General features: G+C 36.2%; 3 protein-coding genes across 3 annotated transcripts; 2 read left to right on the top strand and 1 right to left on the bottom strand.

Annotated features, from left to right (window-relative positions):
• The first annotated feature begins 7,396 nt into the window (after window positions 1-7,396).
• LOC132221397 (olfactory receptor 4N5) lies at window positions 7,397-8,323 on the top strand. Its single transcript, XM_059675754.1, has one exon. It carries the CDS (start codon window positions 7,397-7,399, stop codon window positions 8,321-8,323), a length of 927 nt encoding a protein of 308 aa, XP_059531737.1.
• A 12,734-nt stretch (window positions 8,324-21,057) lies between these two features.
• LOC132221340 (olfactory receptor 4K3-like) lies at window positions 21,058-21,969 on the top strand. Its single transcript, XM_059675627.1, has one exon. The coding sequence runs from the start codon at window positions 21,058-21,060 to the stop codon at window positions 21,967-21,969; it is 912 nt and encodes a 303-aa protein (XP_059531610.1).
• Window positions 21,970-23,833: 1,864 nt separating this feature from the next.
• LOC132221279 (olfactory receptor 4F15-like) lies at window positions 23,834-24,772 on the bottom strand. The gene has a single exon (XM_059675506.1). It carries the CDS (start codon window positions 24,767-24,769, stop codon window positions 23,834-23,836), a length of 936 nt encoding a protein of 311 aa, XP_059531489.1. The 5' UTR covers window positions 24,770-24,772.
• Between the last annotated feature and the right edge of the window lie 207 nt (window positions 24,773-24,979).

The raw sequence follows: 24,979 nt of genomic DNA, 5'->3' as shown, positions 1-24,979 counted from the left end.
CTTTTGTGAAAGCTGTTTGTTATTTTAATTTTAATGTGACTCATATTTATTCCATTTTTCTTTTTAATGTATAAAAACTGAATGAAATGGATTTTTGTATAATTAAATAATTTTCCCTTGGCAATATGTTTTAATTTAGAACAGAAAGGTCTTCATTTTGCTATAGCAGAACACAGAAATAACATATTCAGAAAGTGAATGATTATGAATAGCAAGATCATACCAGAGTAATTTTTATGTTCTTTGAGAGGGCACAGCCTTAGAGAGGTTATAACAGGGGTCCTCAAACTTTTTAAACAGGGGGCCAGTTCACTGTCCCTCAGACCATTGGAGGGCCGGGCTATAGTTTAAAAAAAAAAAATGAACAAATTCCTATTCACACTGAACATATCTTATTTTGAAGTAAAAAAACAAAACGGGAACAAATACAATATTTGTATTTGCATGTGACCCGCGGGCCATAGTTTGAGGACCCCTGGTTTATAAGAAAGCATGAAGTTCTTTTACTCAGGAAGAATTATTCCTGAAAAGTATTTTTGAGCATAACGTATTCTTTCTCTTGCTAACATTTCTGCACCAAAAATATGCAGATCTAAGCATACTTACCATTAACTTAATCTCACTACTTTAACTTATTAAACATCAATGACTCCTCATCACTTATATGAATCTATACATATAAAAGCCTAAGCGACCAGCCAACCATTTGACCAGCTTACCATCCAGTAGTTATGATGTGCAATGACCACCAGGGGGCAGACGCTCAATGCAGGAGCGGAAACCACAGGCATGGAAACATGGAACAGACTGATGAATCTCAAAGGGAAGGGGGGAGAGGGAAGGATGGGAAGAGATTAACCAAAGATCTTATATGCATACTAGTGGCCCGGTGCATGGATTCATGCACCAGTGAAGTCCCTTAGCCTGGCCTGTGCCCTCTCACAATCTGGGATACCTCAGGGGATGTTGGAGAGCTGGTTTTGGCCTGATCCCCACAGGCCAGGCTGAGGGACCCACACTTGGGCCTTTATATAGAGAGACTAGAGGCGTGGTACACAGATTTGTGCACCAATGGGGTCCTTTGGCCTGGCCTGCACCCTCTAGCAATCCAGGACCCCTTGGGGGATGTTGGAGAGCTAGTTTTGGCCCAATCCCTGCAGGCCAGGCCGAGGGACCCCACCGGTGCATGAATCTGTGCACTGGGCCTCTAGTTATTTAATAAGATCACTGTCACTGATAAAATGTCAAAATAAAGATTCTAACATGACCCAGTAAGGTCTTAGCTGACCTATGTTTTGAATATTTAATCCTTAAAATTTTCTAACTTTAATTGACATTCTAATAATTACCATTGGAAAGACTCTGCAGGCTTAAGGTTGCTGTAAAACCCCAAGGCATATTCCCTATTGCATCATAAATTAGTAAATTTCATAATTTATGATTACTCACCATGAGAATATATATTTAAAGAAGAATTCTGGAATAATCAGTTAGTCTTTTTATCAGAAGAAAGGAGAGCTTAGCTATTTGATTGAGAGGAGCAAGGTGAAATTTTTGGTCATTGTTTGGATTTCTTTTTTTTCTGAGAAGAAGAAGAAATAGAACAAAATTCATACTATTTATCTGGGACATCTGCTTTAAAATGCATGAGGATAGGATAATGCTGCAGAAACAGAGAAAGGGTAAGATCAAATTCACACATAGAGCACTTTCTTTTCTGCTTATCAAATACACCACCTGTCAAGTCTTCCTGATGCTTAGTATTATTTTAAAGGGCCTAAAATATTTCACTATTATAAAAAATGGCAATAACTTTCGAAGATTCACCATTTGTATTTAAATTTGGGTATCACACAAATGACTGATTTCCCCCTCTCGCCTCCCATGAAAAATCAGAGATAAAGTGGAGGAGGAAATCAGGATTCACAAGTCAGAAGGGGTAGGCTGAGTTCCAGAAACAAACCTCACTAACTTTATAAGTTGGCAAACCCGTTGGTCCCCATACTCAACTGTCATAAGTTTCTTGCATATGGTTCTATTATACACCAATATAAGGCTCAGAGTTAGGGATCTTAAAACAAGACAATTCACAAACCTTAGCTGAATTAGATAAGAAAACTTTACATGGACCCTTCCTTGAACCTCCACAAGTTCCTATCCTGAAATGTCCCATTTAAGCAGTCACCATCTCCTCTGGGATTAACTGCAGGGCAGTGACAAAAGATCTAGTGACATAGTGTCTACTTAGCTTTTTTTTTTTTTTCTGGAATTTATTTAATCACTGAATGTTTTCTTAGTCTATTTTAAGTAGATGTGAATTGACTACTAATCACCTAATTTGATCTTTATATTAATGCTGTGAAGTAAAAAGAATGAATATATTATTTCTCCTGCATAGACTTAAAAATCAGGTTTCAAAGGACTAAATGACATTTAAGTTTATAGTTTCCAAATTGTAGAATAATTCCCAAACCAATGCTCTTCCTATAATATTCATGATACTGTCTAAAACCTTTAAGTATGAAAGAACTATAGAGGTTTCCATCATCTAATTTATCTATCCCATTTATTTGATAAGTAATTGTCTGGGTGAAGATTTGTGCAATTGAATGAAATTTTATATAATTTTCAACTCTAGTATCAATTAAATATTTTTTATGTTCTTCAGCCTGATCCACATTTTTAAAAACTTGTAGGAATGGGTAACAGTATATTTTAACAACTTAACTCAGCCTACCCCTTCTGACTTGTGAATCCTGATTTCCTCCTCCATTTCATTTCTGATTTATCATGGGGAAAATCAGTCACGTGTGTGATACCCAATTTAAATACAAATGGTGAATCTTCCAAAGTTATTGCCATTTTCATTTTTTATAATAGTGCAATTAAATATTATTTCTATATTTTAACAACTTAAAATATAGAAATAAATACACTATCAGAAAAGACATTATCACTTTCAAACTTTTATTAACTGTATCCCTGTTGGCAGGAATGATATTAAGGAGATTAATTTTAAAGCACAAAGATAAGTCACTTTGTTTTTATCAGAATGAGTTAGAAATAGACACTATACGTGAGAGAATTAAAAGTAACTAACGTGAGGTTGAGAATGAGCACATTTCAAGGGTGTTAATATTCAAGAGGAAAGGCTTAACACTGACGTGCAGGTTAAAATTTTTCAATCTGCCGAAAAATCCATTGGGATGGACCACTTAGGAAGCACCTACAACGCTCAGGCCACCATGGAATGATAAAAACAATCTATTGTCTCAGAATTAATGGAAAGACAGGCATTGAATATAATGAGGTAGGATACATGTAGAGAACAAAGTGAAAAAGATTTAAGACTGAAAGAATGTAGGTGAATGAGAGAAAGAAGGAAGAGATAAGGAAGAGAGCAATAAAGGAGGAAAAGCCAGGGATAAAATAAGTGAGAGAAATTGCAAGAAAAAAATAAAAGAATAAAATAAAAAATAAAAGAAACTAAAGCACATGTAAAAAGAATAATTAAAAAAACTGAGTGTGTTGTTGGGGAGGTGGAGGCATTGGAAAAAAATTAAAAAGAGAAAGAACTCATAGACATGGACAGCAGTGTCATGCTTGCAGGGAGCAGGGGGTGGGTGGCGGTGGAAGAGGGTATAGGGGGGATAAATAGTGATGGACAAAAATAAAGAGAAAAAATAATTAATTAAAAAGAAAAAACTGAGTGTCTGAAGGTAAAATTATCAGGAAGATAATAGGAAAAGGTGAAAAATACAATAAAAAGAAACAAAAGGAAATGAATGGGGAAAGATGAAAGGATGAGATGATGCTACATTGGTGATCAGGTCTCCAAACATCCGCTCCAGGAGTTGGTCTGCTAGCAGCTGGAATCCTGGCAAGCTCAGTGCAGCCTGCAGATGCTGGGTGTCTGCACTCTGACATCAGCACCCTTTCTACCTGTGCATCTTTGATGTCAGATGTGTGTTTGTATCAGTTGAAATAACAAAGAAGGTTAGAGATGAAACGTTCAAGTTTCTATCTTGCCTACACTAACAATACGTCTTTGCCTTATCTGACTAGAACAAAAAACTTGTTCCTATAAACTCCGTTGCTTTTGTCCCCTCCCCGCCAACCCTCCCCACCCCTGCCTCCCGCCGTCCAGGAATTCCTTTTGTACAGAGTAAAGTCCACCTGAGGCATATCTGTCCTCAACCACTGTGATGAGCACAATTTGAGAATCACCAGAGCAGAATGTACATAAATGAGAATGGGAGGAGGAAAGTGGAGTAAAGACGTTTGTGGTAAGCAATTCCACCTGTTAATAATAGACAGCATATAGACATGGATGATAGAAAATAAAAACAAAGGAGGATTGGAAGAGACTAACTCTCAGAGTGTCACCTGTGTCTGGAATTGTCAACCCAAAGAAGCACGAAATAACTGAAAACCCGGAATGCATCAAACTTCAGAAAAGGTAATGGGAACTATTGACTTATCTTCTTATGAGCAGGTTTCTGTAGGCAGATTGAGGAATGAATGTGGAAGCCAATAATTGTCTAGGACTGGATAAAAGACAGAAGGAAGCTCCTGAGCTAATGTGAAGGACTCCAAAGCTATTTTTTTCTATTCCAATTTGCTTCAACTCACTATGTGTGTGCTTACATGTATGAATATGTATATGTATGCACAAATATGTGCCCATATGTTATAAATTCCTGTTCCATAACATTTGGCTGCTAGTTACAAAGGTTACTAATCACATAGGACAAATGTTCTGATGTTCAGGTGTGCCTAGAACACCAGTGTATTGCTTAAATTTCCCATGAGTTCTCCATTGACTTTCTAAGCCTGACTTTTCTTTATTCTTTTCTTCCCTCTCTTCCTAGATTTTCTTCCTAGGGATGCTAACTATCATTTCAGTCAAATTTCAATTGGGAATTTTTCCCTCTATGATCTTCACACACACACACTCAATAGTACTTTTTTTCTCTTTTTTTCCCCAAGAAAAACTATTTTAAATATAATAATGTTACATGCAATAAACATTAATATTTCAAGAAAACAAGATTTTAAGTATAATAATATTACCAAAACTGTACTAACATAGTATAATATCACAAAAGTTTTAGGAACTATTAAAAATATGCAAATAACAGGATTACTTCTATTATATTCTACTTTTAAAAAATATTTATTAAGATATGATCAATATAACATAAATTCTACCATTTAAAAAGTACAGTTCAATGGTTTTAAGTGTTTTCATAGAGTTATGTAAGTATCAACATGACATGATTTTAGAACATCTTCATCACCTAAAAAGGAACCTCATACTCATTAGCAGTCCCTCCCACATCCTACTTTTAGCCCTAGGCAGCCACTCCTCTATTTTTTGTCTCTACAGATTTGCCTTGTTCAAACATTTAGCATGAATTGAATTATACAATATGTGGTCCTTTGTGACTGACTTCATTCATATAGCATAATATTTAGAGGTTTATCCATGTTGTAGCATGTATCAGTACTTCACTCCTTTTTATTGCTAAATTGTAATACATTGTATCCATTGTACTTTAGAAATACAAGTATTACATGTAATTAAAAATCAGGGAAATGTTGCATGTCACATTATATTATTTTATTATAATTAGAAATTTTTCACTTTTAAAATGATTCCTACAGTCAAACATGCCCAGATATCACAATACAACATATGCATATCCTATATAATAAAATGCTAATATGCAGATTGACTGAACGGTGGAACGATTGGTCACTATCACGTGCACTGCGTTGAGGGGGCATACACTCAATGCAGGAGCTGCCCCCTGGTGGTCAGTGTGCTCTAATAGGGAGAGCACCACTCAGCCAGAAGCCAGGCTCATGGCTGACAAGCACGGTGGCGGTGGCGGGAGCCTCTCCCTCCTGAGCGGCAGCACTAAGGGCTCCCGGACTGCGAGAGGGCGCAGGCCAGGCTGAGGGATTCCCCCACCTCCGGGTGCACAAATTTTGTGCACCAGGCCTCCAGTTTATTTGTAAAATGTTTCAACAATTGTAGTAATATAAAAAGTATAAGACAATCACAAATATAAAACATTGTAAATGCATAATTTATAATAATACATAGAGAAAGTCTACTATTTTTATGCACCTTCATTTATTATCTTGTGAATCTCCTGGGGTGAACGCAATCAACCCCTTTGGAGGCCACTACATAGACTAAACCTTACATCTGAATGTCTCCAACATGAATAGAGTTCTTATTTAAGCTAGATTATTCCCCCCAAATGGGATATACTTACACAAGCAATATCATGGTTAATTATTTAAGTGCTTAAATAAAACAATACCAGTTGATGGGACACTAACAATTTCCAAATCAATTTAAACTAAGGAAAACATGCCATTTTTTCTACAATTTTTTAATGAGAATTAAGAAGAAAACTCATTGCAAATTGAAGAATCTTAAGTGCAATTGCTTTATTTTTCTCATCTGCTGAGTGAGTATATTGGACTATATGTGCTATATGACCAATTCCAGCTCTAGTGTACTTTGATTTTTATTAGTGATAGCAAAAATATTTTACATAGTGTAATAATTTTATATTATATAAAAAATATGTTTGTGAAGGATCATTTGGCTATCATTATGAGATCTGAGGAAGAAGTGGGCTATGGATATATAGGGAGCAAATGAGACTGGATTAGTGTTAAGATTTAAGAACAGTGTGAAGCAGATGCAGGATTGGGACTCTACCAGGGGTGTAATGGGAGGATACCTTTAAGTTTTGTAAAATGTAGATATCTTGCTTGAGATCCTGGTGACCAGCTTGGATTAAGGGTGCATAAGAGTACCAAAGAAGCACAATGTAATAAGAACTATTAAGGCACAAATCAAGAAAAAGAAAAGCATATAGCTGCCAGCTGGGAACTAGGCATTCAACAGGAACTGACGGAAAGAAGCACCTGCAAAAGCACTTTGCTCCGTTGGAATGAAGACAGAGGACCAAAATCCAGCAACTAAACTAAACATTGCAGGTAGTAATATAACCACTAGCAGTAACAACAACAAAATCTGATCATTTTGATAATGGTTAAGTTTTGCTTTAATTAGGAAATTTTTAATATACCTCAAGCATAGTAGCCCAGAGTCCTAAAGCAGCAGAGTAATATAGATGCACTTAAATGGGAACAATAGTGTGGTCATAAGAACAGTGTCTAGGGGAATCTGGAAAATGAAGGGTAGAAAGGTTAACTCAAAACATATGAGAGTTATGAGGCATAAGTTGTTTTCAGCTAGGGAATGATGGATGTGGTAAATATTGTTTTTATTTGGAGAAGAGCTCTGGAACAGATGAAAAGAAGGTTATCACAATATTTTTTGCTTTGTTATTCTGTAGATTGAGGAGCTATGGAGAGCAAAAACAGCACAGTGGTGACAGAATTCATCCTCCTTGGTCTGACCCAATCTCAAGATGCTCAACTCCTGGTCTTTGTGCTAGTTTTAATTTTCTACCTCATCATCCTCCCTGGAAATTTCCTCATCATTCTCACCATCAGATCAGACCCTGGCCTCACAGCCCCCCTCTACTTCTTCCTGGGCAACTTGGCATTCCTGGATGCATCCTACTCCTTCATTGTGGCTCCCAGGATGCTGGTGGACTTCCTCTCTGAGAAGAAGGTAATCTCCTACAGGGGCTGCATCACTCAACTATTTTTCTTGCACTTCCTTGGAGCGGGAGAGATGTTTCTTCTTGTTGTGATGGCCTTTGACCGCTACATCGCCATCTGCCGTCCTTTACACTATTCAACTGTCATGAACCCCCGAGCCTGCTATGCCTTGCTGTTGGCTCTGTGGCTAGGAGGCTTTACTCATTCCATCGTACAAGTGGCCCTTATTCTCCACTTGCCCTTCTGTGGCCCAAACCAGCTGGATAACTTCTTCTGCGATGTGCCGCAGGTCATCAAGCTGGCCTGCACAGACACCTTTGTGGTGGAGCTCCTGATGGTCTCCAACAGTGGCCTGCTCACCCTCCTGTGCTTCCTGGGCCTTCTGGCCTCCTATGCAGTCATCCTGTGCCATGTAAAGGGGCACTCCACTGAAGGGAAGAGCAAGGCTTTCTCCACATGCACCACACACATTATCATTGTGTTTCTCATGTTTGGACCTGCCATCTTCATCTACACTCGCCCCTTCAGAGCTTTCCCAGCTGACAAAGTGGTTTCCCTCTTTCACACAGTGATCTTTCCTTTGATGAATCCTGTGATTTATACCCTACGCAATCAGGAAGTGAAAGCTTCCATGAGGAGGTTACTGAGTCAGCACATGGTTTTCTGAATTGAACAAAAGAATAAGAAAAGCAAAAAAGAAAAAAGGTCCAGTTTGATTCATTAAATAATGTATTCATTATGCACTGAATCAGTCAACCATTTAGCAAATATTGTGTTCATTAAGCACTTCCAATTTTCAGGCACTATTATAGTTGTATGAATAAGACAGGTAAGATTCGCAATCTCCTATGGTTACATTCAAGTACATAAAGACAGATTAAACTATTAAATTTAAAAAGAAAACACCATAATATTAAAATGAGATAGTGTTCTGAAACAAATCAAAAGCAATGCTATGATAGAGTTTGACTCGAAATGATAGTTACTTTACTTTTGGTTGTTAATCAAGGTCTTGAGTGGTATTTAACTGATATCCAGAAGACTTGAAAGAAACATTCATGCAATTACCTGGAGACAGAAATATCTGGGCAGAGATGATGACCAGTACAAGTACACAAATATCTTATGAGCGTGGTACATTTGAAGACCATAAAGAGATATAGAGTAGCTGTAATGCAGTTAATGAATGTGAAAGTGGCAAGAAATGAAATTGGAGTAGTTGGTATAGACAAAATCTTGTGTTTTAGATGATGGTAAGAATTTCAATTTATTCAAATTTTAAAGAGAAACCATTAAAAGACATTAAGCAAAAATCACTACCTAATGTTTCCTATTTGACTTAGGCAACAACCTGAAGATTCTGAATAAAGGGATATATGTAGCAAAATATCTTTAAGTAGAAAGTATCATGCCATTAAGTACTTTTTTATGGACACTTAAAGGTCTAGTTACTTTTTCCTAATTTAGTGGAGAGAGCAAAAGCAGGCTGTTATTAGTCCATGGGACACTGTTATTAAACTATTTAACTTTCTATTTTAAAGTTTTGGAGAATTTTGTGGTTATTCCTAATAATTACTTTTTAAACATTAGAGAGGAATTTGAGTTTACTCAAAAATCTTTTCACCCTGAATGCAATGATGATAAGGATTTGGTGTGACAGTCATTATTTGGTTACAGATAACTAAATTACTCTAGTTATTTTTAAAATTGGAATAATATTAGGCATTTACAAAATCATGAAAATATCATCAAAGACTAGCCTTTGATGTGGCAACCAGTAGCAAACCTCAAGACATTACCAACAAATTGGTATACATAGGGAGTTACTGTTCACATAGCAATTTTGGAGCTAAGAAACACAGAAGTCCTTTTTTTTGTTTCTGCTGGTTCCAGGGTCACAGCACCTGAAAATACTCCAGAGCTGCTTTAGTACCACTAGATATCCCCATAAAAATGGAAGCCTTGCATTCTGTTATCTTGATGCCCACGTCCATTATTCCTAAATTTAAATCTCACATAAGTGAATCAGAACTCCTGAGAATACATCAGGGTTCAAGTTTAATCCGAGAGGCCTGTGGATGAGCCAGAGATAGACTGAGTCTTACGAAGGCTGCAAATCAGCTTAAATCCAAAGTCTGTCTGGACTGAGCAGAGTGTCTCAACCTTGGCATTATGGACATTTTGGGCCACACAATTCTGTGCTGTGGGAGGTTTTCCTGTGCACTATAGAATGCTTAGCAGCAATCTCCTCCGCTGTAACACCAGAAGTATCCCTACATTTTGCAGTCCTCTAGAGGGCAAACTTGCCCCCGCTGAGACACACTGGATTAAGAGAATGAACCTCTGCTATATAGATCTAGTAGTGAGAGGAACGAACTATCTTTTGGGGAAGCCTATATACCTTTAAAATGTTAATGATATGTCCATAATTTAATAGAAAATCACTAGAAATAGCAAAAGAGAGAAATGTGTTATCAAAAAAAATAAGAGAAAAAGAGAGAGATAACTAAAATATAAGCACACGTTATCCTGACTATGAAAGCAAATAAAAATAACATTATAATTACAATAGTCAGTATGTTCCAAATAATAGAAGAAAAAAAGTAGTAGGTAGGTTAAAAAAAAGAATTTGAACAGAGAGTTGGAATCCATAGAAAGAATTCAATGAAAATTCTAGAGGAGAAAAAAAATCTAAATTCATTAGATGAGTTTAAAATTAGATTAAACACAGGAGATGACTAAAGAATGAACTGGAACTTAAGTCAATAGAAAATGATAAAATTGAAATGTAAAAATGGAAAATACAGAAAAGGACATTAGAGATATGTGAGATAGAATGAAAATGTCTTATAGATATACAATTGAAGTCCAAGTAGTCTAGGGAAAAGAGGGAATGGGAGAAATGCAATATTTGAAAAGATAATCATAAAAAACACTTACAAATTGATAAAAGACATAAATCCATTAGTTGATCCCTTCCCCGCTCCAACCTTCCCTGCCTTCCCTCTGAGGTTTGACAGTCTGTTCTATGTATCTGTGTCTCTGGGTCTATTTTTGTTCATCAGTTTATGTTGATCGTTAGATTCCACATATGAGTGAGATCATGTGATATTTATCTTTTCTGACTAGCTTAAATGCATAACCCAAGGACATAGATAGTGTGTGGTGAAGGCTTCAGGTGAGAGGAGGGTGGGAGAGGGGAATGGGGGGAAAAGGAATATATGTGATAAATACTTTCAACAATAAAGATTTATTTTTAAAAAGACATAAATCCACATATACAAACACTCTGTGTGCCACAAGCAGAATAAAGAACAATAAAAGACACAAACACATCAATGTAAGAAAGATAGAGGAAAATCTCTGCTCTAATTAGCATATTGCCCTTTTATTAGATTGTTTTAAATTCTCTTTATACTTCATTTTATATACAGCAGACTTCCCACCTCTGGCTCCTTGAATAACATAATTTATTCAAGGTCATTTTATTATAACACTAGAGGCCCAGTGCATGAAATCGTGCATGGGTAGGGTCCCTAGGCCTAGCCTGCAATCAGGGCCATCTTCCGCCCACTCCCCAGTCCCCAGTCCTGCCCTGCCACCACCCACCCCAGTTCCCCATGGTTCCCCATTTGCCTGATCAGAGTCTGCGGGCTGGGGGGGGCGGGAGGGCAGAGGGACCGAGAGGTGGTCAATGCACCTCATAGCAACTGGTCAACCAGTCATTCTGGTCGTTACGCCTCTATTAATCTGTATATTAATAGAGGCTTGGTGCATGAAATTCATGCACGGGGCGAGGGGGGGGGGGCTCAGCCTGGCCTGCACCCTCTCCAATCCAGGACCCCTCAGGGGATGTCTGACTGCGGGGATTGGGCCTAAACTGACAGTTGGACATTCCTCTCGCAATCCAGGACTGCTGGCTCCTAGCCTCTCACCTGCCTGCCTGCTTGATCACCCTTAACCACTCTTCCTGCCTGCCTGATTGCTCCTAAACTCTCTGCCTGCTGGCCTGATTGATCCTAACTGCTCTCCCCTGCCGGCCTGATTGCTCCTTGTGCTGCGTCAGCACAGCCAGGTTCAGTGAGCTTGAGAGGAGGCAGTGAAGGATTAAGAAAAGACAGAGAAGAGAAGAAAGCTGGGGCTGGGTGGGATGCTGCTCTCTCTGATGGAGATGCAGTGCCACAGCCTGCAAGCCTAGTCTTTATTTTATAGCCAGATTCCATGAGGCAAAGTAAGGTCATGGTTACAACATTCTTGTGGGTTTCAAATCTACTCAATTACATGCACCTGATCAAGCTTTTTTTACTTGGTGCACCTCCAGCAGCTTATATCTCTTAGCCACATGGGACCACAGGTTCAGACCATAACCTGCCCAAACACTGTAGCTGCTCTCCACAGCCCCAAACTATTCTTTCCTGCCAGCCTGATCGCCCCTAACCACCTCTGCCTCGGCCCCCGCCACCATGACTTTGTCCGGAAGACGTCTGGAAGGATGTCAGAAGATGTCTGGTCTAATTAGAATATTGCCCTTTTATTAGTATAGATTGTGAGTAAAAAATAGGTTCTGGGCCCTATCCACTGTCTGTGTGGAGCTTGCACATTCTATTCTCCTCACATCCACATGGGTTTTCTCTGGGTACTCCAGTTTCCTCGCACATCCTTATAAGTGAGTATGGGTGTGGGTGTGCCCTCTGAGTGGACCCTTTTACATTGAAGTTGTAGTTTATGGCCCAGAAGTGGTCTAGCTTAGCAAATGTTTCATGTGTACTGGAGAAGAATGTATATTCTACTGTTGTTAGATGAAGTGGTTTATAAATGTTAATCAGATCAAATTGACTGATGCTTTTGTTGAGTTCAATGATGTCCTTACAAATTTTCTGCCTGCTGAAAACAGAGTGTTGAAGTCTCCAGCTATACTAATGACTTGGTCTATTTCTCTTTGGAGTTATATCAGTTTTGACTCATATATTTTCAGGCTCTATTGTTAGGTGCATATACATTAAGGAATGTTGTCTTCTTGGAGAATGAATATCTTCTCTCAGTTTTTCTCTATCCTTAACTTTTGAGGGATAATTTTACACAACATAAAAATCTAGGTGGATTTTTTTAACACTAAATATTTTACTCTACTTTCTTTCTAGTACATGGTTTATGACAAGAAATCTGATGTAATTTTTATCCTTGTTCCTCTATAAGTAATATGGTTTATTTCTCTCTAGAGTCTATCAAGACTTATTGTCTCTTTTCTTTAGTTTGATCTTGAATATAATATGTTCTGGTGTAGATTTTTGTTATCCTTAGAGCTTTCTGGAACTGTGATTTATTCTGAAGTTCCACTTGTTTTACATCTGTTTGTACTTGAAGATCTAGGTCTCAACTGTTAAGAGGCTTCTCTGAATTGCAAATCCAAACTATTCCCTCTATAAATCTCTCACACATTATATACATTTTCTTCCACAAAAGTTATTTATAGCTTTTAATTATTTATTTATTTACATAAGTATTTGTTTGATATAGGGTCAAATTTTAAGTTCTGGTCAACCTAGTTGGTTTAGTCAAACTACTATTCCATTAGTAGACCACAGTTGTGTACATTGTAGGCAAATCACGTAAACATTTTCTCTACTCAGTGACCTAAAAATGTACATTCATATTGGTTTTTCCTTTCTTCCCTCACTCATCTCCCTTGCTCTCTCTCTCTCTCCTACTTCCAGAGATCCCCTTCTCACATAAACTGACTACACGTAATTCTTTAACTCACGCTCCTCTTTGGAACAGGAAACTTAAATAAGACAGGAGCCAGAGGTGGGGAGTCCAAGGTGAAGTGCTGGTGAGAGACAAAACAATGTTTTAACATGCCTGAGAGAAACATGAGGGACCTATAGAAGCAACCACATTGGGCCCTTGGCCATGTAGCAGAGTCAAAGGCCGTCATTGTTCTGGATACTCCACCTAGAAAGAAGGCAAAAGTGTGTATCTGGTGTGATGTATAAACCAAATCTAGTATAATATTATCACCATTTAACAGATTACACATTATTTTGTTTGTCTGTGCTATTTTGTTTAGATACTGTCCAGAGAGATAAAAAAAAGAAAGAAAGAAAGAAATCAACACTAAATAATAATACAAAGAATAATTTTATTATTTATTTATTTATTTTTAATGGTAAGCAAGACTTTTTATTCAAGACTATAACAATAGGGGAATGAAATTGGACTTGGTTCTGAATACAGAAAAGACAGTGGGGATTTATTTATAGGAGCAGGGGGAGGGATGAATGGATGGAAAATTATGAAGAAGAGACGTCAAGGGTAGGAAGATTCTTGCTAAGCTGACCTAACAGAATTTTTTCTTGTTGTGCATTGGTTTAATACGATTTCAAATCCACTTGTTTATGACTTCAATGAAACTGTTTTTAACTGCTTCTTTATGACATAGACCAAAAAAAAGTTGCTTTGAAATAAAAATGAAGTTGTGTCAGAATGACATCATTCTATATCTGTTGTCAATAATAAGCAGGCAGCAGACCAGCTGCTGAGGAGCCCTGTTGGGGGCTTACTAATAAGGATCATACGGAGAAGCAACTATGGCAAGGGGACATTTAGACTATAAATAATGAGAGATCATGAAGACTATTTGAAAGTTTCAGTTTTGGTAAGGCGACTCTTCACTAACCTAAAAGCTCTCTAAATGATACTGTTAAAATAACATGGTTATTACTTAACAGGAAAGGACTAAAGGGGAGACTAGATAATATAGGCATGCCATTTATACAGCTTTGCCAGGAAACTGCAGTTATATTCTCCAAGTCTTTTCCCTGGAGATCCCTGGGGGAAGAGACTGGACAGTAGACACATGCCCTGTAAGGTCTGGGTGATGTGGAAAGGTGCTTACCTATCAGTCACACCTGGGAGTGAGTCAGTGGCCAGAATATGCGTGGACACTGCAAGGGCATGAAACCTGAATATTTAAACTGCTGGACAGAGAAGTGCACTCTCTTGACTCTTGGCCTGCTAGCTCCCTTGGGACTCCTGTTGCAGGGGGCACAATTCCCTGCATTTGCCCGTGTAGCTTGCGGCCATCGTTTTACATACTAAAATACATGAGGCTCAGAATTTATAACTTGATTGAGTTCCCATAGTTCATCAGTGATAGACCCAAGTCTCAGACTGTAGCTGCCTAGCTTCAAAGCCTGGGCTTTTTGTTTCACATCACTCACTATCCTCTTTCATGCACTATGCTGAAAGGGTTCCCACTATTAGAAATTACATTCCTTTACCCCTACATCTCTGTAGAGTCTACCTATTATTCAATCAAATTAGTCCTGTCCTTGTTGATCCTTTAATCCTCTGTATATTATAGCTCTCAATTGTATACTAACTTTTGCTGCTCAATGTTTTATTTCTTAATCTTAATTTACCAACCTAATAGTACATTCTTTAAGGGAAGGAATACGTGTTGTATGTGTTTCTATCTAGCAGTTCTTCTAAAAACAGAGTCCTGTGTCAGCTTCTCCCCTGAGCAGACTGCCAGAAGAAAGATGCAGAGCACCAGGCAGTGATATCCCATTTTTTAAAAATCATTTTCCTTTGAAAACAGCAGGTTGAAGAAATCATAACTTTATAGATCTCTAGGTTCCATAACTGCCTGGGAAGAAGTTGAAGGTAGGGATAAAACAGAAAGTACCATTTCTTAAGTCTAAGAAGAGATCATCAAAATACTGCTGTTGAAAATGTGGGAAGAGAAGTAAATTCAAAACTCCATCACTCAATTCTTTTCTCCTCATTCCCTTGCAAAATAATTTTTAGCTCATAGATGTCTTGACCTTATTTAAAATTATATTCATGCCACTAGCCTACTACTTTTTACACCACCAGTCTGGGAGAGGAACCACACCAACATTCAAAAAGTTTATCTATTACCTTATTTAAAAGTTTATTTTCCCCCAATGATTACTTAACTCTAAATTATAATTCTTATTTAGTTGGTGGTCTTAGAGTAGCCCTTTCTACTATAATTCAGCATCCTGGTTTGAGACATGGATGTTTAACTATCTTTTTCAGCCAATTACTAACAATCCCTCTGACATATACATATGTAAGTCTTTTTAAGATGGTAACTCATTTTAATTTGCATATCTCAAATGATTAGTGACTTTGAACATTTTTTCATATGTCTCTTGGCCTTTTGTATGTCCACTTTGGAGAAGGGTCTATTTAGATCCTTTGTCCATTTTTTAATTGGATTATTTGTCTTCCTTTTGTTAAGTTGTATGAATTCCTTATATATTTTGGAAGTTAACCCCTTATCAGATGTATCATTGACAATTATGTTCTCCCAGGCAGTGGGTTCACTTTTCACTTTGTTGATGGCTTTTCTTGCTGTGCAGAAGCATTTTACTTTGATGTAGTCCCATTTGTTTATTTTCTTTTTAGTTTCCTTTGCCCTAGGAGATGTATCTATAAACATAGTGCTATGAAATATGTCTCAGATTTTACTGCCTATGGCTTCTTCTAAGATTTTTATGGTTTCATGACTTACATTTAAGTTATATTTAAGTCTTTTATCCATTTTGAATTTGTCCTTGTGTATGATGTCAGTTGGTAGTCTAGTTTCATTTTTTTGCATGTATGAATCCAATTTTCCCAACACTATTTATTGAAGAGACTGTCTTGACTCTATTATATGTTCTTGCTTCCTTTGTCAAATATTAATTGAGCATCATGGCTTGGGTCAATTTCTGGGGTCTCTGTTCTGTTCCATTGATCTATATGCCTGTTCTTGTGGAGAGCACTTTTAAAAGGTGTCTTTACTTTTCAACAAAAAATAAGGTGTGTTTTAAATATATTTTATCTTAATTTTTTTCTCTAAAGACAGCCATTATTGTTAAATGAATGTATTTAAGAATACATTTATTTTAAATAATCTGCAAGTTAAATTAACCTTCTATATGCTATATACTCAATAGCAAACAAGACTCCTCCAACTATATATGTGGATACATGCTTTCTGGAGAAGTAAATGCATGTAGATTATGTAAATTCATTGAAAGGAAATGGAAACAATAGCCACCAAAATGCGGGCAAATTATTTTTTTCAGTGAAAAGGAAGTAGTAAAAAAGGGAAAATAGAGTCAGACCATAATATTTCCTTCTCAAACCTATAAGGTGTTGGAATCTTAATAACACTGAATTTACATAATACTTTGTACAAGTATTACAAATAATAGCTAGGTTTCTATCATTGTTTTGTTATTTAGAAGAATATTAATAGTGCTTCTTTTTGCTCAATGTTAAACCCAGAACATTGCTCAAGTAAACACAGAAATCTTTGAAAGTACAAAATATTTTCTACTCTTCATGAAAACCCTACAAAACCAGCAATTCAAGGCACCATTGGAGTATATCAGTGACTGGCTCATTTCTCTCTGCTAGTCATCTCCTGCCTACTCATCCAAGTCAGCTGAATTCTGTTGGGACTAGAAATAACAACTGAGTTTTGAAATAATGTTCTTCTTGAAAAAAAGTAACTGAAGAAATATTTTAAAACTGTGTTTAAATTTCATCATTAGAACTTATATAATTGTACTCACCAAGTCTGTCTTTGACCATGGGCACACTTTCAGGTAATACTATTATTTCAGAGAAACTCAGAAATTAAAAGGTCCCAAAAGAGCATAGCATGACTAGCTTGAACTTTTCCTATCCCAGAGGCTACTCTCTATAGTGAATATATGCCTCACACTCCCACGATCACTGGTCACAACAGAAAATGGATTGTTTTGCTGAAATATGACTTTGTTTCAGATTCTAGTTAGAATATGAACAATGCTTTATCCATGGGAAAAAATGTGGTGAATTATGGTGTCTCGGGTAAGAAAATATAATTTATACTCTGTAAATTTCTTAATTTCTCCCTTAATTACCTTCCCCTGTCACACTGAAAACAACTTCAAAATGTTTTAATGCCATATATCCATACATATTAATTGGGATGGAAGTTGTGCATACATTGCTTCATAGATACCAGAAATATCAAAGGTTTTTTGTTTCTCTCAGCTACATCCTGGTACTTCTGGACTTCCTATAGCATCAAAAGATATGTCTTCTATACAGTCACATAGTGCCTTCAATGCCCTGGTTGAGGAAGTTTTCATATTCTCACAGCACCACAATCATCAGGTTTCACAATTTTCATGGGTTAAGTAACTCTTCCAGGCACAGATATGTACTATAATTAATAGAAAGTTCCAACATGGAGAAAACTGATTATTAATGATTTAGCTCAGAAAGAAGCCTAGTAGAAAACATGGAGGAAAATATCTCAAAAGCTATTAACAGTCAATAGTTACCATGGAAATGGAATGAATGCTCTTGGAACAGCAGGAGATATAGAATGCTATCACAGAAGGAGAAGGACTAAAGTCAGAGAACACTGGGTGTGCATCCCTGTCATGCTATCAGCCCTGAGACTTCTAACAGGTTGCACTGAGAATCAACCTCAGAATAGTAAGACATATTTCATGGGGTTATTGTGAAGATTAATTTAGACAATATAAGTGAAAGTTTCTAGCACATAGGATGCATTCAGAGAGAGACAGAGAAACACACAGAGAGACAGAGAGACAGAGACAGTTTTGACATGATCCTGAAATTAGTAGCTCCAAAAGGAAAACTGAAAAGTTTTTCACATTTTTTTTCTTTTTTTCTTCTCTTAAGTTTTGATTCTCTTTGGTGAGTTCTGCTTTCAAGTCTTTTGATTCTACACATACTCTTGGAAACTGAAGATTTATCTCTCCCACATAGAACATGCTTGAAAATTTATTATAACAGTATTATTAATATGGATATTAACATAATTATTTTAGCAATAATATTTTACTTTAGTAACTCAACTAAAACAATATTAACAATTTTTAAAGCCAGTATTAGATAAAAAAGAAGAAATAGACTTTTACTTCTTTGATATAATCTATAGCACCTTGGGTCTTTTCTTTTTTTTTCTTTTTTTTTTCTTTTTTTTTTTTCATCTAAAGAGCCCAGAAGGGATGAGTGTGCAGTAAGAAAATATTCTATAAATTCTTGTTGGCCATATTAGAACAAATTAAAAGCCTCTTGTACACTTAGCACTTTCTAATTTTGTTTTTATTTCATCCTTGATATCTGATAATCATGTGCTAAATTTAAAAAAATCAATAAAAATTTCAATTATAGACAACAGTGAGGGTAAGTCCAGACTAAATTAGAGGAAACCCTGAAGCAATTAGTGCCAAGAAAAATAACAGAATTATTATAGATACAGAGAATATATTTCATACAACTATTGGTTATTTATATTTCTTCTTATGTCAATGCTTTTTCATAGAACATTAATTCTTAAGGAGCATCTTTTTTGTTGACTCATAGAAATCATATTTCTTCTTAACAAACTAAACTCTTCTCTAAACCAACACTCTTTCCTAATTCTAATAGGTTCTCTGTTAACTGTGTTTGGCCATTTACCTTTTGTTGACAAAATGAGTATGATTGCTATTGTGAGTGATTAAAAATGTTTTGTATAGCTCTGAGTTATACAGAAAAAAATTTAAAACTATATAGCTGTTCCCAACTTTGATAGAGGGCTAGGAACACCAGTCATCAAGAACTTAGTAATGGTTGTTAGAGATAATTGATCTATATGGCAAAGACTGAGATCCAAATATTTGTAAAAGAAGGAGGAGGAGGAGGAGAAGGAAAGAGGAGAAGAAAAATTGGGAGGAGAGAGGGAAAAAGTTTAAAAGAGACATATATAAATCTACTTTCCAGCTTAATAGGAATTTTAGATTTTTTTAAAGTAATTTAAATAGCAAAAATTACGCTTTTAGAGACAAACTTAAACTTTCTCTAACTTGTGATAAGAATTCTAATTAATTTGTGTATGTAATTTACTCTGCCAAAGATTGTTTGGGAGAACATGTATTTCAAAAATCATGATAAAGCATATGATACTGAATGAAAGTAGCTTCCTATGGACATGTTGGGAATGGAAGAATTTACCTAACTCTAAAATTACAGCCAGATCCTCAGGACCCAAGGACCCTCTCATGTGTAACACAAAAATAATCTTTCTCTCAAGCACCGTGACGCAGTCTCTCTCCCAGTGTTCATCACAGCTTTTGGATCATTTTAGACATTGCCGAGAATTCCAGATTTTAGTTTCTCAGAAGCTATCTTGTTTCAAATGAAAAACTTAACACCAGATTCTGTATTCTGTAGTCCTTATTATTCTCTAGCAAAATAAGCTTTCAAACATATTTTAGAGTTTGATATTCAAGACTCAACTTCAGGACTCAACTGTGGCGGAGGTATACTTCAGGCTTTGAGTAATTTCTTGCAGGTTACAAAAGCTTTGAGTTTTATGAACAGAGAATATTTATTCCAGATGCTCATGATTTATCCTTTCTTTGTGCCTAGAACATTCATTCTTTCACCTTCTCCTTGATTTATCTGCTCCTCTACTTAGTTAACTCTGTGAAAAAGTTTCGTCTCTTTGGCAAGACTAGTATTAATATCTCTTTTTTTAACTGATTGATTTGTGTATTTAAGCATTAATAAAAAATCATTAACTTTTAGTCATGTGCTAAATATTATTTCAATTTTTCAAATTTACATATAAAAACTATTTTTCTAGCATATATCTGCTACACAAAATATCATTTTATTAAAAAGTTATTTTATCTCAGGTCCACAGTATTGAATTGATTATAATCCTTGATTCAAAACATATTCTCACCATTTTTCCATGCCCATTTTGTATTTGTCTATTTACTAAAAAAATTATACCTATGAAAACATGACCTAATACAAGAGCTAAACAATTGATAATAACATACAACTGCGATGTGTTCATCCTCATGCTCACCCTCAGCTTTCCCACACTTGAGGTTACTTACATTTTAGCATCTTCTCTTTTTGTACATAGTTTTATCATTTATACAATTCCTGCAAAGTATAGTTATTTTTCTATTGCTTTTTACCTTATTAAAATGTTGCTGAATGGATCTGCTTTGGATTTCCCCCCCTTTATTATTATATCTTACTAAGATATAACTATATCAGTATATATAGCTGTATTTTATTTGTCACAATAATATTGCATTGTCCAGCCTACGGGTATTATTATAAATTTCTCCTTATATACATAAGCAAGAGTTTATCTTGGGTATTTAAATGGAATGAAATGGCTAGGTCATAGAATGTGTGAATGTTGAAGTATATAAGATAAGGCGCAAAGTGATTATATCAGTATAACTTCCTGTTAATAATGTATAAAAGATCCTCTTCTCCTGATTCACATACTGTTTACTCAAAAGTTGAATTTCATGTTTTTTCTTCAGATGAATTTAAAACAAACTGGACTAAATGGAAGAAGTTAACCAGTCTGTGGTGTCAGAGTTTATTTTCCTTGGGCTATGTAACGCATGGGAGCTCCAGGCCTTCCTCCTAGTGATATTTGCTTCATTTTATTTGATCACCATTTTAGGCAACATCTTCATCGTGCTCCTAATTATCACTGACCGTCATCTGCACTCCCCTATGTACTTCCTGTTAGCCAATCTTTCATTCATTGATTTCTGCCTTTCCTCAGTCACCACCCCTAAAATGGTCACAGACTTTCTCAAGGAAAACAAGACCATCTCCTTTGGAGGCTGCATGTGTCAGATTTTCTTTGGACATTTCTTTGGAGGGGGTGAGATGGTGCTGCTTGTGTCAATGGCCTACGACCGTTATGTGGCCATCTGTAAGCCACTTCATTACTCCAGCATCATGAACAGACGCATGTGCATTCTGTTAGTGATGACGTCATGGATCGTTGGCTTTGTGCATTCAATAAGCCAACTAGCTATGATTATAAAGCTCCCCTTCTGTGGACCCAGGGAATTGGATAGCTTTTTTTGTGATATTCCATTGGTAATAAAGCTAGCCTGCATGGATACCTATGTTCTAGGAATGTTGATAAATGCTGACAGTGGGGTACTGGCAACCATCTGCTTCATACAGTTGCTGATATCTTACTCTTATATTCTGTTTACTGTCTGCCTTCACTCTAAGGATGGAGCATCCAAGGCACTCTCCACCTGTACTGCCCATATCACAGTGGTGGTGCTGTTCTTTGGGCCTTGCATCTTCATCTATCTGTGGCCACTCAGCATCACCTGGGTGGACAAGTTTCTTGCTGTATTTTATGCGGTCATTACACCTCTCCTAAATCCAGCTATTTACACTCTAAGAAACAAAGAGATTAGAAATGCCATCCAGAGACTACGATGCTAGCATGTGGATTTCTGTGATATTTCAGGGTCTTACATTATCAGAATGTCCACTGTAAGCTCCCTAAATTAGTCACTCTTGTCTTGTTATGTGGGACTGGGAAACATTCCCCAATTCATACATGAAAATCAGATGTATGTCCAGATGTAAGTTTTACATCAATTCTCTTATAGTCCACAATCATTTATTGATCATTGAATGCAAAATGATTTGGGAAATTTGGATAGTCTTTAAAAATGTGATTTTGGTTGTGCTCAAGGATAAATTGAAGTTAATAACAATGTTAATGTTACTTATTACTGTTGGTGTTGCTACTTCAACACCCACCACATATCTTGAAATTCTTTACTATGCTAAGCATTTTCTTGAGCAAGGAATTTCACATAGATCTTCTCTAAATTTTTGTCAATATGTCAATGCATTGAATATTGCTATCTTTATTCTTTAATGGATAAATTTGTTTCTCAATTAGTTAACATTCTAACTACCTATCTATCTGAAAAGATGGTATAAAGGTAATCATTATTCATTTTACATCACATTCAGATAAAATTGAATTATAACTATAATCTGGAGAGAATGCTGTTCCCTCAACTTCATGTTTTAGTAATTTGTGAAAACTATGTAATTGTCTGTGGAAGATATACATTAAATGGAATGATGGGTATACTAACAACCTTTAAGTAGTTTGCTACTTCTCTTTCTATTTATAAATGGATGAAAGGAGTTAATATCTATACCAATAAAATCAGGGGGAAAGTGTTATAAAAGTTACAATAATCTATTTGTTTAAGTCATTGTAGTGTTCAGGTGGCCTGTACATAATAAGCAACTACATTATGTACAATATTTGTGAATTGTTCATTACTACATATGACAAAACTTTTAAGAATTCTTCCTACACCTTGCCTCAAAAAGATATGCATGTTTATACCCCCTCATTGGAAATTCACGGAGCCAGATGTATTTCAAATTTCATATTGCCTTTTAGAGATAACATGGTCCTGCTAACTTAGATAGAGTCTGAGGCATAGACCCTTAAATAAAGCAATCACTATTTCTGCATATATATATGTATATGTGTGTGTGTATACACACACACACACACACACACACGGTGTCCCCAAAAATTTATGCACACTTTAACAGCTGACAGCTCAATTTTGAGAAAAAGAAATTATTTTAATAAATACTGCCTTTCTAATTATTCAAAGTGTATGTATACCTTTTTTGCAGACACCCTATATTTATCTGTTCTGATTTTTAAATTTTCCTAATTTCTGTACATCAGTTTAGATAGTACCTATTGACTTGTCTGAATCTACTTGTCCTTTCTTCTGCTGTGTCCAGTCTGTTTTTTGAGCTTACTTATATTCATAATTTCATATGTTTCCTTTTCAGTTGTAAAATATCACTTGGTCCTTTCTTAAAACCTCTCACACATTTTTTATGTTTCAGAAAAATATATAAATTTGATTATTCATATCCTGGGTTTGATTCAGAGGAAAGTTGCACATTTCATAGTTTCCTCAAAAGTTTGAGTATATTAGCTCTAAGTGAATTCACTTGAATCCAGGAAGGCTGATGTCTGAGGTCATACTTTCAGCAGATTCTAAGTCTTTAATCTATGTTTTTTCATTAACTTCCCATAAACATTTTCTGGGACTTTAAATCAGTTGCCAAACAAGTTGTTTAAAAAACAGATGTTGTGATAATTGAATGTAACCGCATCATAAATTATCTATTGTAAATATTACAGAGTGGTGCCTTTGGAAAAAAATAGCCCCAAATTTTATAGTTATTTAAGCATTTGTATTACTTGAAGTTGCTTGAAAATTTACAAAGTAATTTATGGCGTATGAGTTATTTAGATCTTCCTCAAACTCAGGAGTTGACTAATTAGTCTCCTCATTGCCATCTTCATATCCTTGTTCCTCAATGTGTAGATAATAGGATTCAGAATGGGTGTAATCAGAAAGTCCAAAACAGGAAGAAACTTATTCACTGCCACTGTGGGCAATGGCCATATGTAAACAAAGATGCATGGTCCAAAGAACAAAACCACCACAGTGATATGAGCTGAGAGAGTAGAAAGGGCCTTAGACAAACCGCCTAAAGAGTGTTTCCATACAGTGGCCAGGATGAAGATATAGGAGATAATCAACAAGAATAAGGTGGCCAAGGAAATAAACCCAGTGTTGGCAGTAACGATGGATTCCATTCTATAGGTGTCTGTGCAAGCAAGTTTGATAAACCAAGGAAGGTCACAGTAAAAGCTATCTATCTCATTAGGACCACAGAAAGGCAAATGAACAACAAAAGCTATCTGGACCCCTGAGTGAATGAGGCCTATAACCCAAGCACCAGAAACAAACAAAATGCACATTTGTGGGCTCATGACAGTCAGGTAGTGGAGGGGCTTACATATGGCCACATATCTATCAAAGGCCATGGCAATGAGCAGCACCATCTCAGATCCCCCCAGGGTGTGAAGGACAAACATCTGGATGACACATCCCTGGAAGGTTATGGTTTTGTGCCCAGAGTATAGATCAGATATCATCTTAGGAACTGCTAAAGTTGAAAGACAGAAATCAATCAATGAGAGGTTGGCTAAGAAGAAGTACATGGGGGAATGTAAATGACAGTCGAAGGTCACTGTAAGCACAACAAGGAGGTTTCCTAGAACAATTGTTACATAAAACACTGTAGAGAAGGCCAGGAGGAAATGCTGCACTGGTTTGTAGGTAGAAAGTCCCAGGAACACAAATTGAGACACTTCAGAATAATTTTCTTTATTCATTGACTTTGTGTTACCTAAAAAACAAATAAAAATAATTATAAAAGAATGCACCAGAGGTATTGAAAGAAGAGTTGTTACTGGGTTTTAAATTCTGATATTAAAGAGAAATCTTCACTACCCATCACAAAAATCCTTTGAAAAGTCATACAATAGTTTATTAATTTAACATGTATTCACTGAGCAACTACCAAGAAGGCCTTCTAGATACTT

Source organism: Myotis daubentonii, chromosome 1 (genome assembly GCF_963259705.1).
Source record: "Myotis daubentonii chromosome 1, mMyoDau2.1, whole genome shotgun sequence".
NCBI lineage: Eukaryota > Metazoa > Chordata > Mammalia > Chiroptera > Vespertilionidae > Myotis > Myotis daubentonii.
The sequence above is the reverse complement of the archived record's forward strand: the minus strand, read 5'-3'. Positions and strand labels throughout refer to the sequence as shown.

Bases quoted from the DNA above. Each gene is read 5' to 3' on its own strand.
- LOC132221397 (XM_059675754.1), top strand. From the start codon at position 7,397: ATGGAGAGCAAAAACAGCACAGTGGTGACAGAATTCATCCTCCTTGGT.
- LOC132221340 (XM_059675627.1), top strand. From the start codon at position 21,058: ATGGAAGAAGTTAACCAGTCTGTGGTGTCAGAGTTTATTTTCCTTGGG.
- LOC132221279 (XM_059675506.1), bottom strand. From the start codon at position 24,769: ATGAATAAAGAAAATTATTCTGAAGTGTCTCAATTTGTGTTCCTGGGA.